We start from the raw sequence: 18,903 nt of genomic DNA on the forward strand, positions 1-18,903 counted from the left end.
AATTTGCACATCTCTCCACTTATCCTTGTTTGTTGCCATATCACCATAAATTTGATTGATGCTATGTTGGTGTTCTTTTTGCTTAAAATCTTATTATCATTATTATTATTATTGATGCTAAGTGTAAAGGAAAGCTGACAAATAACAACCTGGTTTCAGTGAAAGATGTGTGAATCCAAAATTAATTTTGAAGCAGGACACATAACCATATTTCATATTCATTGTTTTCAAAAAAGATGTTTAACTACTTAATTGAGTAGCTTACCAGCTTCATATTAAACTTTGTTCCATTTTCTGTTTAACTGGTAACACATTACATTATTTGGGATTATTTTTGCTTATAAGTTATTTTATTCTAGTATTTCCAGATAATTACACCTTTTCATATAAACAATCTTACCTTTATTTTATTTTATTTTTTAAATTAATTTTTTAATTAAAAAAAATTAGATAAATTATACATATATGGGGGTATAATGTTGGTTTTCAATGGTTATGTACAATGTGTGTTGGTTAGATCAGGATACTTAGCTTATTCATCATTACAATACACCATCATTCTTTGTGTCTGTTAACCAATTCCTCATTAGCCTCCCTCCCTGTTCTCCTTCCCTCCCCTTTTCCAACTTTGTACATGGTTCTTTTCTCTCTTCCTAAAAGTTCGACATATTATTGTGAACAATCTTATCTTTAAACATTAGTCTTTTCAAAAAATGAGGCCCAACAATAAAATGTTTAAATTTCTTCTGGCACATTTAAACAATTTTTATGTTTATTTAGTTTTGCATTATCTACACCTTTAAACTTTTACTACAGACATTTTCAAATACGCAAACTAGAACAAATAATAGAATAAACTCCTTTGTACCCATTACCCAGTTTCAACAACTATTGGTACATTGTCCTCTGGTTTGCTGTTGTTCATTTTTATACTTTCCCAGCATTTACCTAATTTATTCAAATATTTCATTGTCAAACAATAAATAAATTGGATATTGTTTTGGCAGATATGTTTCCACCACTATGGCTAAAGCTGTCTATGAAACTAAATTTTAAAATTATTATTGTAAACCCATTGTTCGAGAAAGATTCTACGAGATGAATCCAGTCCTATGGTCTTTTGCCCTGAATCATATTCTTATGGCTTTATAAAAATAAACTACCTTCATATGCATGCTGTTGCAACGTTTAAAAATTGATATTGGATTAATTCTCTCTCTCTCTCCATCTCTCTGTTTCTTTAATAGTTTGGCAAGACTTTGAAAATTTGCCTTAAAATATTATTTATTCTCTATGAATATGTGTGCATGCATGCATTTACAAACACAAATCTTTCCTGTGTGCTAGTCATCCGGAGCTAAGTTGTTTACATCCATTATCTCACCTAATGCTTCCAGCACATGTGTACTCTTACAGTTTTCATTTCAGATGAGAAAACAGATGCTGGTGTAAGTGACAGATCCCAACCTGATCACAAGTTTGTTTGACACAAAAGCATATACATTAACACTATTCAACATCCACACAATTATTTAACAACATTTATTGAATGTCCAGTGCCTTAACTTGTGCAAGAAGTTCCACTCTCATCTTACTTCCCTGTCCACCATACCCTTTTAGTACATGTACTTACCTGACGTGTTATATAATGTGTTGAATTGTCCTCTAGTCATTTCATATTTGTAACTCCTGTGTCCTGTATATAACTATATACTTCTCAAAAATTGAAGTTATGATGAATACTTAGTCTGCACTGTTCCACATTTACTTAAGTAGACACAGATTTTTAGAAAGAGGATAGGTTTAATTTGAATTTTGTTCCAGAAGGTTGTTTCATTTTCCAAGGTATATGCTGTTTATTCTGCTTGTCATTTATCCTCCTCATCCTCCAGTTTCAGTTTAAATATCACCTCCTCCAAGTGCTTCTCACTGATCACATTCTCTAAGCAGGTCACTCATCTGCTATTCTCTCTCATAGCAAATTTTTTCTTCAAAATATTTGATAAGTTGTAATTATATATTTATACATTTATTTAGTCTGTTTCCTCCACTGGACTCTAAGCCCCATGAGAGGAGATAATACATACATTTCTCTTGTGACTTTTCATCTAGCCAGTGCCTAGATTATAGTAGTGACTCAGTGAATATTTGTGAGGTGAACCACTGAAACAATACTGTTATTTCTTTTTCTTCAGAATTCTTTTCTGGACAGACTGGGATGCCAATTTTCCTCGCATCGAGTCTGCCTCTATGAGTGGTGCTGGGAGAAAAACCATCTATAAAGACATGAAAACTGGAGCTTGGCCTAATGGACTAACCGTGGACCACTTCGAAAAAAGGATAGTTTGGACAGATGCCAGGTTTAAAAAATGATCTCTTTTCTGTATTTTCTTTTACTTTCCTCCGATAATATTTACAAAATTGAAAAGTCTCTTAACTTGCCCGTATGGTATATATACATATTGAAATTTGTGTTGTTTTTTTTTTCTTTTCACAAATCAGATATGGGCTCATAAAAATATTTATAAAATATTTTCTGTCATTTATGTTAGTTATATGGTTATATCACTGTACAGTTTGAATGAATTTTGATAAACTACTGATGTATTTACCCTTCTGTAGGTCAGATGCTATTTATTCAGCCCTCTATGATGGAACAAACATGATAGAAATTATCCGAGGTCATGAATACCTTTCTCATCCCTTTGCTGTGTCTTTGTATGGGAGTGAAGTCTATTGGACAGACTGGAGAACCAACACATTGTCCAAAGCCAATAAATGGACAGGGCAGAATGTCAGTGTGATTCAGAAAACCAGTGCTCAGCCATTTGACCTTCAGATATACCATCCCAGTCGTCAGCCACAAGGTAAGTGCTTGTTTCAAATTAACTACCTAGAAAGTATTTTTATCTTAATCATACTATATTTGAATTACACAATAGCTTCTATAAATTAACTTGTTAATATTTTATGTATATTATATTGTGAAAGTGGTTCCATTAGTTCAGGATTTTTTTCTTTCCCTTTTTATTTTCTTCTACTAAAAATAAATAGGAAAATCTTAGAAAAGAAAGATTTTACACTAAGTCTTCTAAGTTTTAGTCATTACTATTACATCAACAAAAGACACTGTGCAAAGTTGTATAAAGTCTTCTGATTTGGAATGTATTACTGAAATAGATTGACCAGTAAATTAGACGAGAACACCAAGGACACAGTTATGTCACATCCCCCCACCCCTTTCCAAATAGTGACTGGATAGAATATCAGGAGAAGGAGTGGTACATGAGAAAGGATGGACCATTTGCTTGAATTCCTCTGTTTTAGGAGAAGTGAACATGAGCATGTGCTACCTCTCCCTGTCAATTACACATTTTGGTTCAATAGTAATCTCTGCCTTGGTTTTCTGATCTTAGAAATAAGAGAAATCCACTCAATCCTTTCCAAATGTTCTTATCCCAAGTCTCACACTTTTTTTTCTGAGACATCATGGCCATTCGGTGTAACATCAGCTCATCTTTTTATACCTCTTCTCCATTATATATGCCATAATTTAGGGAAATTTCATTCTAATGTAAATACTGTTCCTTTTGTTAACATATTTTTATTATAGATATATGGTTCTCAGATGGACAAGTTTTCTTCTGCAGAGGATACATTTTCTCTTTTTTGCCTTCTTTCAGTATAGAGTAAGCATATCTTCTAACTCATTGGCATTTCTGGTCTTATGTTCTACACTTCAAGCCTTATTTTAAATTTATGTTATGCTGTCTTCTTCTAGACCTGACTAAAAGCAATCACCTCTGAGGTCAACAGTATCCCATAGATATCTTTTGTCTCTCTTCAAGTACTTGACCTTTATTCTCCTTTGATACTATTTCTTCTACCAAAATTTCCTCATCTGTAAAATTTTCAGTGCTCTCTCTCTGACAGTCTGATTGAATCTAGTTCTGTTCCCAGATAGTCTCAATTTCTCAATTTCAGTTTTCTTTTATTATTGATCTTTCTTTGCCACATGAGAGTTTCTATATGCCCTGGACTATGTGAGCAATTACTTTAATCCTTTCCTACCACCCTTGACTTCCTTCACTCTATAACCTGCAAAGCATGAGGACATTAAAAGGAAAAAGTATATAATTTATTTATTTTTGAGCTTAATGAGCATTCAGTGAATGCATTGAATTTAACTAAATTTAAATGTCAAGAAATTGTGCTTCAGACCAGCAATGTGCCACTAGTATAATGAAAAAGGTACTCTTCTATAAAAACTTCCTTCATCAGGGAGGAGCATCTAGTCATAAGCAAACACTGTGGATGACAAGCACTTACAACATATGATTGGTTTGCATATTTATAAGTGCAAAAATATTTACATAGCTATATTTTTGTCCCGCAGATTGTTTGGTATTTTGCAGAAATTGTAATTTTTATGTTTAGAGCAACTGAAATGAACTGGACCATGTAAAATGGGTCTGTGTATTGCATCATTCCCCTCCCTCAAAACAGGATCAATGTATTTTATTTACTAACTGCACTGTCTGATTTGCCTACATTGGCATGACACTTAGCAAATTCATACAATGGGAAGCAACCTGATACTATCAAGCTTTCCTGACACTTTTGTACACATGGAAAAGAAGTGAGACATTCATGGTAATTTATTTGGTTGTGGGGAGTATTCTTGACATCTTAATTCGAAAGATGATTTATATGTAATTTCTTCATTTTGCATAAAATAAGAAAGATATTGCTATGTGGATCTAATTTAGCCTATTTTCCTCAAGATTCATGGCAGATATTCTAGTCTTTATATATATTTAAAGAATGTCACCTATAAAGAGAACTTGCTATTTCCTAAATGAAATTCAGTTAAGTTTGCAATTTTGAGTTGTTAGAGAACATTCTAGTTTTCCCCATTATAAGGATCACTGAGCATATAACAATCATTTTCTGTCCTGCTTATCTGCTTCAGTAAAGTAACACTTCCACGAGTAGGGGAAAAAAAAGATGCAAGAACATATCGACTATTTTATTACCAAGAATAGAATTACAATGAAAGTGGTGATAAAGGCTCAGTGTTAACACAAGTACAATAAAAATAGCTCCCTGTTTTCTGATGGATAATAACATGAGGTTTGTGAAAGAAAAAAACGTTTTAAAAATATGTGACATTCAGTGCTATAAAATTAAAATATATCTTTCACAAATTAAAGAAATAAAGGTTACAAATAGCGTTTGACATTTCCTAACCCTCCAAGTACAAAGTTAATAAAAATTATAACACCAGTTTTCTTACAAGTCAGCATTCAAGCACAAATTTCCAGTTTGGTTATTGGATACTTAAGCAGAATTTTTAAAACTCTACATTAGATCCTTCTGGTTCCTAATGTTGTTATTATATGGAATTAGAAAGAAACAAACCAAAGCATAAACATATGCAATATGAAGGGGCAATAGTGGGTATTTTAAATCTAAATTATATATCTATGTAAAATACATTATATATATACACACACATATATATAATAGTATGAGGGAGCCAAGCTCAGAGTTAATGGCACAGCCTGGGTTCAAATTCTAACCCTATGGTTTACTAATTGCATGATGTTTCCTTTATCATTAACATAGTTTTGTTTTAGACACATGATCCTCAACTATTTTTGTGTTATTGGACATTACTGGATAGTTATTTGACCTCTCTGTGCCTGTTTTCTCATCTGTAAACTGGAGATAATAAAAGTATTTATGTCATAGGATCTAGTAAACATGAGTTTAATTACCATTTAATAAAAACATATTAAGCATGAATTAATATGTGAAAAGTTCTTAGAAGAGCATCCCACAAATAATTAGTGCTATGTATTTATATACTTAAGTAAATTAAATTTAAGAAACTAACAGTTTCTCCAATTATATCATTTTCCTAGACTTCTTTTGTTAAAATGTAAGTTACATTACTTTTTATGAAACATTTTCAAATACATTTTCTCACATTTCAGTAATTCATAATGGCCTTAACATCATACTTTTCTGTATCATATCAATTTACTTCAAGAAAAATGCTAATAAAAATAGTGAATAATGACTCTAAAAAGCAAAATGGTTAATCTGAAGAGAATCCAGTTGTAGCGTCAGTGAGATGTCTAGGCTACCAAATCTGACCTCCCCAAACACTCACCTTCTCATCACACACTACTCCTCGTGCATGCAGAGCATGGCTTAATAACTGTGGTCCAAGCTGTGGTTATGCTAGTAACAGTTATGCCAGATGTTTTAAAGTTTATTTGATATTATAAAGTAGTATTTTCTTGTTATAGATAAGTTACAAAATGTAGAAAAACATTGAACAGAAAAAAAAAAAATACACCCATTTTCCCAGCTCCTAGGGCAACAAACGTTTCAATGTTTTTTCTTCTAGTTGCATCTCAGTCTGTTCTGGCTGCTGTAACAAAATACCACAAACTGGATGGCTTATAGAAAACAAACATCTATTTCTCACAGTTCTGGAGGCTGTGAAGTCCAAGATCAAGGTGCTGGCAGATTCAGTGTCTAGTGGAGGCCTGTACCTCATAGATAGCACCTTCTTCCTGTCCTTTCTGAAAGAGGCAAAGAAGCTCTCTTGGGCATATTTTTAAGAGCACTAATGATATGTATGCGGGTGGAACCCTCATGACCTAATCACCTCCTAAAGTCCCCACCTATTAATATTGGGGGTGAAGTTTTAACTTATGAATTTTGAGGTGACACAACCATTCAGACTGTAGCAAGTTGTTTCAACAGAGATATTGAATAACTAAATAATAAACAAAACTATCACTATTTGACTACTGTGTGCCACTTATTTTTTACTTTTTTCCCTCATCTTCAAAGCCATCTAACTAGATAGTTATTCCTACGTTATATGAGAAAACTAAGTCTTAGAGAGGTGAAGTAACCTGGCTCAGGGTAATAAATTTTCTCAAAGGCAACTCCCCCCAAGTCCCAATGGATGTGGCCAACTCCATAGTCCATGCTTCATTCTTTTCTAAATTAAGAAAGCTTTTGTATCCCTTTAAGTTTAAGATCATACTGCAGTTTTAATTTTGTATCTTCTTCTTTGCGCTTATTTTTAGCATTTTCCTTTATTTTCATGGATGCCTTATAAATCTCATTTTTAGTAAGTATATACTTTCAAATCACAGGTGACTATCAAAAATGTTCTCAAGTATTCATGTATTAGTTGACATTTACTTTATTTTAGTTTATTGCTATTTCACCATAAATAATATTAATGCATGTATTCATAAACAAATACTTTTTTCAGATTTATTTGGGTTTTTTTGTTTGTTTGTTTGTTTAGCAAATCATATGATTTTTGGGAGGGGGGAATTTGCCAGAAACAAATACCTGAAAATAAGTCCTTCCATAGAGCAATAATATCACTAAACCCTAATGAAAATTGGGTCATAGTGTTTCTTTTATTAGGTCACTTTTAGAATGAAAAGAAATATTGAATGTCTATGAAGTATATATACCCTTTGAGAAATATGTGTACACACGAACACACACACACACACACACACACACACACACACACTCCAGTTCTACACACACACACACACACACACACACACACACTCCAGTTCTAGATCTACCAGACTTTAAAGTAGACTAGGAAAACAAACCTATAAGAAAATAACTACAACAAAAAAGATGGTTATTGATGCGAAAATTCAATATTTAATATTAGTAAATTAATTCCAACCCAGAATTTAAAGAGAGAAACACAGCACAACTAAGTTAGATTTTTAACTAGTGGTACTCTGGTTGAAGTAGAATGGAGGCTGGAGCCACCAACTCAGTGCTCAGCTTCCCCATTCTATTGCTTTGGTCTCCAGAGAATCCCTCAATTCTGGTTAGCACACTTTTGAACATTGTGCTGTTGGCACAGGGGGTGGTAGTGGGCATGAAACATTTCCAGTCATAGGAGTAACATGATGGAATTTATGTATTAGAAAGGTAGTTATGAGATTAAAGGTAAGATGAGATTGAGGACGGGAGAACTGGAGATGAGGTGGGAAGTTTCAGGCCTGTGATATATCATTTGCCAAAAAAGTAAAACAAGAAACTCTGGATCCAGCAATCTAGAATATACTTACCCCAAATATTTGAAGTCAATGTAATCAGTATGTCAAAGACATGTCTGCTCTCCATGCTTATTGCAGCACTATTAACAGTAGCCAACTATGGAAAAACCTGAGTGTCCAGCAGTAGATGAATGGATAAAGAAAATGTGGTATTTATACATAGTGAAATACTATTCTGCCTTTAAAAAGTAATAAATTCTGTCATTTGTGACAACATGGATGGAATTGGAGAGCATTATGTTATCTGAAATAAGCCAAGCACAGAAAGACAAATACTGCAAGTTCTTGCTTATATGTTGAATCTAAGACAATTGAACTAATAGAAGCAGAGAGTAGAATGGTGGTTACCAGAGGCTGGGGGTGGAGGGGATGAGGAGACTGTAATCAAAGGGTAAAAAGTCTCAATTAGATAGAGGGAATAAGTTTGAAGGATTCTGGGGGGGATCTATTGCATATTGTAGTGAATATAGCTAATAATTGAGTACGGTACATTTCAATATTGCTAAAAGAGTAAATAAATGTCCTCATCACAAAAATTGCCAAATATTTGAGGTTAATTAGCTTGATTCAATTATTCCACATTGTATTAAAAAATTATAACACCACTTTGTACTCCATAAATATATTCAACTGTAACCTGTCAATATATAATAAAATAAAAAGATAAAGACTAGAATAAAGGAAGAAGGTTACAAAGCAATAGTTTTATTGTGACAGCTACAATTTAAATATGAAATATTTGGAATGGTAATTCACAAACACTGCTTAGTATCATATTTTATCCCCATATGCTCTTAGAAGATTTACTTATCAATTGGACTAATAACTGGGCACTTTAAGCTAAATTTTCTATTTCCTGTGTCTGGTGTGTACAGCAAGTAAAAAGTATGTAGTTGATACTTACAGCTACCTACTAAATAAATACATAGGCCAATGCTAATGTTTTCATAATACAGAGAAAAGTTATTTAAATAAATACATTAGTACTTTTATAGTGAGCAAGAACACCAAAATTGTAACTGTCCCTTTAAGCTGAAAATGAATAGGTAACACTTATGAAGCCATCTAGTCTAAATATATTTTTATCAGTAAAATGCAGCTATTAATTGAGTGAATTTTAGGTATATTAAAAAACAACAGCAAGAATAACAAAAATCTTTATAATAAACACTTTCTGATCCAAATTCTAGGTTTTGTTTGGATAATGAGATCTGGGTTTCAACATGATAAAGTATTAAATAAAAATGGTTTTGTGATCATGTCTTTGTAATAATAAGGAAGGTGTTCACTTATATCATGTTTTTATTAGTCCTTTACAGGTGTTAGTCTTACGCTTCACAAAGATTTGCAGGAACATTATCCTTTTGAGAGGTCTTCTTACTTTAAAGCCACAAACCAATTATAAATCCGACACCAGCTCAGATTTCACCTCATCCACATTCATGGTTAATACCATAGAGATTCTCTTATCGTTTAGAGCTTTTATGGCTGTTTCATAGTTTCATAACTGTCTTATCGACTCAACTAGATTATAAAATATTTGAGAAATGGAGTGTCATTTATTCCTTTGTGTCAACTGTGGAGTCTAGCTAAGTTCTTTATAGTAACAATATTAATAATTATAATAATAGCAGCTAATACTTGCTAATCCTCATTGAAATTCCCTGAGGAAGACTATTAGCAACTCAGTTTTATAGATGAAGAACCTAAGACAGAGAAATGCTAAGTAACTTACTAAAGGTCTGATAGCCAGGGCATGATTGCCCTGTTATCTGAACCTAGGAGTTCCGAAGCCAGAGTTCTTGCCTTAACCACTGCACTCCACAGGCAGAAGACCTTGAATTCACCAATAGTATTGAGATTGTCCTTGGGATTGTTACACTATATCACCAGATGGCAGTAGAGAGTCATGTTTTATTGACATATTCTCATTGGACAAACTTCCTTACCTGCTTGAAGTTTATCATCTAAAAGGCAAACAAACTAAGGTAACAGAATAAATAAAATAATTGTTATTATATATGGATTTTGAATGTAAAAGTATAGGAAATATTTTAAAACGTAGCAAGTGTGTGGTCCTAAAAAAAAAAAAAAAAAAAAACCCTTAGGATACCCATAGGTTTAGACTAATTTAATTCTTTCCTCCCTCACTCACTAGCAATGTTACCTGAAGCAAATCACTTATGAAGTATTATTTCCTCATTTGCAGGTTGAAGTAGCTACAAGTAAGGAAGAAATAAATGGAAAACAAGATTGAGCAGAGCTCAGACCATGGTGGGACTTAAATGGTTCCCTTATAGAGGAATATAGATTTTTATCCTCTAAGAGAAGTGCTTCCAATCATCTTAAACTTGAGGGTGTATCAAAATTACCTTTAATTATTTATTAAAACGCAGATTGGTGGGTGTTATCCCAGAGTTTCTGATTTAGTAGGTCTGAGGTAGTACTTAAGATTCTTGCATCTTTAACAAATTCCTGGGGGATACTGATGCTGCCTTAAGAACCATTGCCCTAAGAAAAGGAGACAAAAAGCATTAAAAATATTTGTTTAAGGGAGTAAAAAGAGCAGGTTTGCGTGATGGAAACTTGCAAAGTATAGATTGGAAAGAGACAGGATTAGAGGTAGGAGACTGGTAAGGAAGTATTTGTCAGGGCTCTTCAGAGAAATAAAACCTATTACAGAGAAAGAGAGAGAGAGAGAGAGAGAGTTGTATAACTCAGTACAAGTCTGAAGGCCTGAGAATCAGAAGGGATAAAGAGGGCAGAACAAGATGGATAGATGGATGTCCCAACTCAAACAAGAAACAAATTTATCTTCCTCCAACTTTTTGTTTTTTTCAGGGCCTCCAAAGGATTGGATGTGCCCACCTGCACTAGTAAGGGCAGAATCTTTGTTACTCAAGCATACTGATTCAAATGCTAATTTCTTCCAGAAACACAGCTAGAAATAATGTTTTACCATCTATCTGGGCATTCCTTAGCTCAATCAGGTTGACACATAAAATCAACCGTTACAAGAAGCTACTTTGGTAGATTAGGGGGTGGCTGATGCAAAATCTGGAAGATGGTCATAAGAATGAAAAGCACAGCATAGCTGAGATATACATAGAGACAAAGAATAAAAGAGTGATAGAGGTTTATGGGTAGAGAGTCTGGGGAGAAAAGGAAACATGGGATAGCTTTAATTTTCTAGTTTCTGTAATTGGCTTCATAGCCAAAGTGGGAGACAGAGACCATGGGGGATGATTTAAGGGAGAGATCAGCAAACTGATTCTTTGCAAAGCCAGAAGAATTTAGTCTTTGTGGGCCACATGATCTCTGCTGAAGTTACTCAACTGCTGTTGTGATATGAAAGTAGTCATGTGGAAGGTGAATAAGTATATCTGTGTTCCAATGAAATTTGATTTATGACACTGGACTTTTAACTTCATACAATTTTCATGTGTCATGAAGTATTAATCTTTATTTATTTATTTTTCAACCATTTAAATGAGTAGCTCGCAGACCAGTTTTAGGCTATAGGCCATTGTTTGCTGACACCTAGTTTGAAGGATAAACTGCAAAATTAAACTTTGGATATGCTGAATTTGAAATACTTGTGGGATGCAGTTGAATATGTAAGACTGAAAAGGTAAAAAGTTTGACCTGGGTCTAGAGCTTAGGTAGTCATTAAATTGTAGGTTAAAACAAGAAAGTAGATGAGATTGCTAAAGAATATTACAGAAAATGAGAAGAGGGCAAGGCTAGAAACTTGGAGAACACCAACACTGAAGAGGAAGGCAAGAAAGAATGCTGAGAAAAAGGTGACCAAAAGATTACAGAACCAAAAGATAGCACAATTAAAAATAACTAAGGCAAGAGTTTCAAGATGACACTGCCAATAGTAGTAAATCTTGCAGAGAAGTAAAGAAAGATAAAGACATAAATGTTTACATTGAATTTGGCAATCTAGAAGAAGGTCAGTGATAAATTTAGTGAGAACAATTTCTGTGGATTTGTTTGCATATGTCCTAGTAATCCTTAATATGTCAGAGATTAGATGTTACTATGACTTTCAAGTCTTTTTACTAAAAAATACAATTACTAAAAAATATAATTTATTAAACAATAGGACTAAATTAAGTAACACAAAGTAAATTCAGAAAAGATAACCTTCATCGCAATTAGCTTAAGAAATGTGGTAATCACAAGGAAGATTCTAGAGCCAGACTCCTTGGGTTCAAATTCTAACTTTCCCACATCTTGACTTCCTGACCTTTCTTTACCTTAGATAGAATTGTTGCAAAGATTAAATGCATTAGTCTCTTTAAAGCACTTAGACGATACCTGAAAAATAATAAGCACTGTATAAGTTTTTGTTAAATAAATGGCACATAGATAGATAGACAGACAGACAGACAGACAGACAGACAGACAGACAGACAGACAGACAGACAGACAGACAGACAGACAGACAGACAGACAGACAGACAGACAGACAGACAGACAGACAGACAGACAGACAGACAGACAGACAGACAGACAGACAGACAGACAGACAGACAGACAGACAGACAGACAGACAGACAGACAGACAGACAGACAGACAGACAGACAGACAGACAGACAGACAGACAGACAGACAGACAGACAGACAGACAGACAGACAGACAGACAGACAGACAGACAGACAGACAGACAGACAGACAGACAGACAGACAGACAGACAGACAGACAGACAGACAGACAGACAGACAGACAGACAGACAGACAGACAGACAGACAGACAGACACAGTTCTTTTAGTTACATTGTTTTAAATATCACCACCAAACTCCGGTCCCTGGACGTTCTAAGGTTGTTTATAAACGTGAAGAAAGTGTAACTTTCTTCTTTTGTGTGTTTATTCTCTACCGTTCAGCAGCCTTGCCTTTCTTTTCTGTCTTCTCTTAGCACCAAAGTGTTTTCTTAATCACAACTCCAGTTGTGATTTAACAACCAATGGAGTTGAATTTTCTCATAAATCCAGCAAGATCCTACCATCCTGTTTTTTTCTGTTTTTTTTGTATTTCTTTCTTTAGTTGTTCTGATTGGAATCATTTCGTGAAAGAACTCAAGAATGTGATGATCACTTTAAAGATAGAGTGTTGCAAACCCTTTATCTATTAGTCTTTCACCAAAATTACAAGATGTTTTTTTCTCCTGAAGACACTTTTCTTCTATTTGAAAAGAGCTCAATTCAAGGGGACTTAAATATTTGTTGATAAAAATAATACTATGTTGCAAGGAACATTTTATTTTACTTTCGAAGATGGGCTACTGACAACTGCCCCTTCTCATTTTGATTTCAAAAACCATAGTCTGGCAAATGTACAAACTGTTCTTGATAACATTAATATGGCAATATCCCTTAGAAAAACAAATCAAAACCCGGAAACAGAGAGAATGAGTGAGACATTGAGGAGATTCTCCACATTACAATAAAAATTAGATTAAATATATTTTAAATAATTCTAATCTAAGGCAGTACCCACACCTCTATCCCTGTTTTGTAAGATATCTATGAATTGCTTAATGAATGAATGAAACTAAATGAATTGCTTCATTTGGAGAGGTCTTATATTGTCATGGTTAGAGCTCATAAACTGGAATCTGAATCCTTGTTCCTTTCTTAATAGAGGTGTGATTTTGAGTAAGTCTTTCGTACCTTTCCCAAGTTGTTTACTCTTCTGCAACATAGGAGCAATTTATTTTTATAAACAAAAATGGCTGTTAAGGGGAGTAAATGAAGTAGTGCTTATAAAACACTTAGCACATTTTCTAGCATATTGTGATAAAATAATTATTCCATTTTCAGAAACTTTAAACTTTTAGTCATTTTTTTTTATCCCACTTATCCATTATGTTATAACAAGATAGGAGAGTTGCACACTGTTTCTCAAAGAAATAGCTTTAACATTGAAATGATTTAAGTGCTTCCAATTGCATCAGAAAAATATTTCTATAGAAAGTTAAACTTTTTTGACAGCATTTATTTAAAAAACAGGATGATCTTATTTTGCAAAAAATAAAAATAAAAAAATAATCTAGATTCTAAGACTATTAGTGATGCCATTGATCCTTAGGGGACAAATACCACTTATGAAACCTAAATAATGAGGGATTTCATATGGTGCTATTAATGTACTCAATTATAATTATGAGCAACATTTTTCATGTGATTAGTAAAAAGGATTTTTCCTTTCAGAAAGAAATACTCTCAGAAACACGTTTCAGTGTGGTGGAGGTTAAACTCAAGTATTTACAGGTTGCTTAAATTGTTCAATTCCACAATTTACCATATCAAGACCTAACTACCTGTATATAAACCAAATGTCTCGCTCTCTCTCGCATATACACATATACACATATATACACACACATATATATATGTATGTGTAGCCATGTTATTATTAACATAACATTAACTCTGTTGAAATATATCATTCTCCCCACTGTTTAATACTGTCTCCTTCTTTCATACATTTATATATTTTCAATAAGGGATTTCTTTGATTTGACATGCACTCTGTTTAAAAATGCTAATATTTCTAAAACTGCAAAACTAGTGTAAAATAATTGAATCAAAATGCTTCCATCTTTACTTGTGTACTTGATGCAAGAAGCTTTGAGGGATAAGGGATTTCTTTGATTTGACATGCACTCTGTTTAAAAATGCTAATATTTCTAAAACTGCAAAACTAGTGTGAAATAATTGAATCAAAATGCTTCCATCTTTACTTGTGTACTTGATGCAAGAAGCTTTGAGGGGGTGAGAATTCTAAATGTAATGAAGTGAAAGGCAGGTGATATCACAGCCAGGAGAAATTTTTGAGATTTGAATAAACCTATGAGGCTTCTGTAATGAGGTGCTTAGAACATTGTGCAGTACTGAGAGCCGGGAGAAGAGCAAGAGGATGTGACCAACAGAGAGAAACGAAAGTTGAAGCATGTCAAAGACACATTGCCACCTCGTCCCAACGGTTGATATGAAAAATCCCAATGGAACTCACTTTCTTCTATCTCTTCCCTATAATATATTGTCAACTGCTCCTATACCAGTCATATACACTAGCACCTAATTTTGTTTACTAGTGAATCTTTCTGTATTGTCATAAAACCACATTATGAATTAACAGGTTTTGTTGGTTCACTTGAAAACTTAATTACCATTTTTAACATTACTTCTCTGGCAAAATATAATACAAATTTCAAACAACAAAATTTTAAGTGAATTTATGTGCAGGTAGTTAAGTTCAACTGCATTATAAATTTCTACTTATAAAAATAAGATATAGTACAGTCTACATTGCAGCAGTGAAAAAGATTGGTAAGAAAGAAATCATAAAATTATTTCTTTCTTGTCATTGTTTGTTTGAGGTACCTACCTCAGTCATACAAACATTAAGTGATTCAGGGCCCTTCATTCGGATCCATTTAGCTGTGAATCCATAGTTCTACTCTAAGATCAAGATATTACACATATGGACCAGATAATTCTTAGTTACGGGGGCTTTTATGTGAATTGTAAGATGTTTATTAGATCCTCAACCTCTACCCACTAAGATGCCAACAGTACCCCCAGTCATCACAACCAAAACTGTCTCCATTCCCAATTGTCCTGGGCAAGGGGGGAGGTGGAGCACAATATCACGACCACCACTGCTGGTTAAGAACTACTGGCCTAGATAAAAAAAAAAAAAAAATTGTGTGATTATAAAATCATTGTAAAGGTAGAAACTTTCCTGACACAAATGCTTGTTCTTTCAAAGCAAGTGAAATACACAGCAAGTAAGTTAAGATACCAGAAAGATACATCACCTCTTTAGAATGACTGAAAGTTCAATGGTATTTTAAGATGTACTTCACCTATAAAGGCAACATGATATTGCATGTTAATTTTCACCCTTTCACAGAGCTCTGTGCACAAATAGAAATAGTATTTGTGGCTTTTAAAAATTCTCTCTGTCAAGTACAGATATCTGTGGAAGATTAGATAAGATTTTTAGACATTTTATATTCTACTTATAGAAATTGAGTAGTGTGTAAAATTAATCCATAAAATATGACAATTTGATGAAAATAGCTGCTGTATACCTAGTACTGCTGGAATCTGGTGAAACTAAAACAATAAGAACATTCTCCACTTGCACATATTTTGCAGTGTATGTGTGTATTTTAAGCAAGGAATTCACTCAAGTTTTTCAGTGTCAAATGTTAAAACTAGCATTTAAAGATGCTTGCCATGGGGAAAATAGAATTTGGGATTAGTGTTTAATTGCAAAATACTTCTGAAAATTGTTTTCTTTAAAAATATTAAATCCTTTTCTAGAGGAAAATTACGAATATGGATAAATTATTTTATCTACATTAGTAATTATTTTTGTACCAATAAAGTTCATTAACAGGATGAATATTAGTTACTATCAAAAACGACTACATGGGAGGGAGAAAAATCTTCCTCTCATCTAGCAAATTGGATTCTGGCATTCTTCTATTTTGAGCATGGTTTTATTAGGTAAATCAATATCATACACATTTTATATTGCATCAGCATTTGCATATATTTGGTTTGAATTTACTGGATATAATAACTGTTTGTCTTTAAAGTTTTTTTTTTTTTTTTTTTCCTTGCTGGTGAGAAATGGACCATAATTAAACATAGTTTGCATGAAATATGAAATTATCTTTAATGATATTGGTTTTTTTCACAGAACACACATCAGTTCCATATATTTGCATAATTAACATTTGCTTCTCCTATAAAGTATTGTAGTTAATGCATTGTTTAATTTTTTCACCTGCAGCTATGATGTGCTTTAGAAGATTAATTCACTTTTCAAATTTTTTAGATTGCTGCCATTTAAGAACATATACCCACATACATTCATGAACAGATATATGAATTCAAATATCCTTAAGTCTAACACAGTAATACATGCCATAGAAATTTTAGGAAAAAACAATGTGTATGTATATAAGTCATAGTCCCTGCTAGCATAACACTTGTCTATTTCAGAGGTTGACAAACTACAACCCTCAGGCTAAATTCAGCCCTCTGTTTTGTAAATAAAGTTTTATTTGAAGACAGCCACATCTGTTCATTGTTCACCTATTGTCTTAGCGCTGCTTTTGTGCTACAATAACAGAATTGAGCAGTTACTATGAAGAACTAAGACTGGCCTGTTAGCTCACTCAATAGAGCATGGTACTGATAAAGCCAAGGTCAAGAGTTCAGATCTCCTTGCTGGCCCAGTACCTGCCAGCCTGCAAAAGTGAAAGTATCTATCACATGACCTGTTACAGAAAAAGCTTGCCAACCACTGGTTTAACTAGAAAGAAAAGTGTATACTAATATAAAATATATGAATATGTGTTACAAATTAGAAAATAGGATAATAAACAATAAGATGTCTAATGCCTTGTAAAGTCAATCATTACAGCTAGACATGGAAGAAATCAGCATTAGCTAGAAAGAAAAGTGTATACTAATATAAAATATATGAATATGTGTTACAAATTAGAAAATAGGATAATAAACAGTAAGATGTCTAATGCCTTGTAAAGTCAATCATTACAGCTAGACATGGAAGAAATCAGCATTAACTGGCTTCATTAGAGAATGTTTCATGGCAGAAAAAATGAATTGAGCTGGATCATGAAGAAAGATTAATATAAAGATAATGGTGATGAAATTCTAGGGGAGGAAATGTACACCATGTGGAGATGGAACAGGACAAACTATAGATAGTCAAGGAACAACAAAGAGTCCATTTTATCATGTACATAATATGTATGTAGAAGGGAAGTGGTAGATGAGGCTGGACAAGGGGCAGTCCCACACAGTACCAGTTACATGGCCAGAGCAGTCATTTGAAGGTTGGAAATAAACTCTATGCTGGAAGAGGAGTGGTGAAAATGGAAAGGAAGCACACATTAGGGCAAGTCTGACAGTACTTGACAAGTGATTAAATATGATAGTGAAAAAGAAGGGGAAAATGCTTTGAAGTTAAATTTTTGTGTATTTGGAAGATTGATGATTTCTTTAACAAAAATATACAGACAGTGGATCAGGATAAAGAACTGGAGGATGAATGGGAGTAGCAGGTACACCAGTCTGACTAGTGCCAAGGAGTCATGAAGGAAATGGTAGGAGGGAAGGCTGAGACTTTTTGAGGTGGACAGTGGGAAGCCATCCAAAATTTTAAACAAAGCAAATATATTCAAGTCTGTTTTAGAAAGATAACTGGGTGCAATGGGGAGAGACTAGAAATCAATAGATTAGCTAGGAGGTTAGTGCAACAATTTATGCAGAAGATGGAAAGAACACAAACTGAGCCAGTGACTGTAGAATTGAAAAGAATGGAGTAGAGGGTTAGAATACAGAACATAAAGCTCCTTGGTGTAAGAACTTTGTCTTGTCTACTGTTATATCCCGGCTTTTTTCATAATGTTTGAAACAACTAGGTGCTTCTTAAATATTTATTCAAGGCATAAATAAAAGGCAGGAGGTGTTACAGGTGTCTCTAAGGTTTTTTGTTTGGTTAACTTGAGTTTAGATAATATGAACTATCAGTGAACCCAGTCTGCACAGCTGTGTTTGCATTTCATCTGTTAAAATTGTTTTTAGCATTTAGCTTTTTCCATGTCCTGGATGCAAATAAATGGACTAGCCTTGGTCTTCTAGGAGTTTACAACTTCTGTTTTTTTTTTTTTTTTTTTTTTAAAAAAGATGACCGGTAAGGGGATCTCAACCCTTG

General features: G+C 33.5%; 1 protein-coding gene across 1 annotated transcript in view; it reads left to right on the forward strand.

Annotated features, from left to right (window-relative positions):
* Positions 1–18,903, forward strand: part of LOC103581224 (low-density lipoprotein receptor-related protein 1B-like) — a gene marked incomplete at its 5' end in the record, with an annotated part of 32,921 nt that overhangs the window by 6,450 nt on the left and 7,568 nt on the right. Inside the window, 2 exons of the mRNA XM_008563108.1 lie at positions 2,196–2,360; positions 2,623–2,867. Of these exons, the coding sequence (XP_008561330.1) occupies positions 2,196–2,360; positions 2,623–2,867 (410 nt within the window). The remainder of the gene's footprint in view (positions 1–2,195; positions 2,361–2,622; positions 2,868–18,903) is intronic.

Source organism: Galeopterus variegatus, unplaced genomic scaffold (genome assembly GCF_000696425.1).
Source record: "Galeopterus variegatus unplaced genomic scaffold, G_variegatus-3.0.2 Scaffold12596, whole genome shotgun sequence".
NCBI lineage: Eukaryota > Metazoa > Chordata > Mammalia > Dermoptera > Cynocephalidae > Galeopterus > Galeopterus variegatus.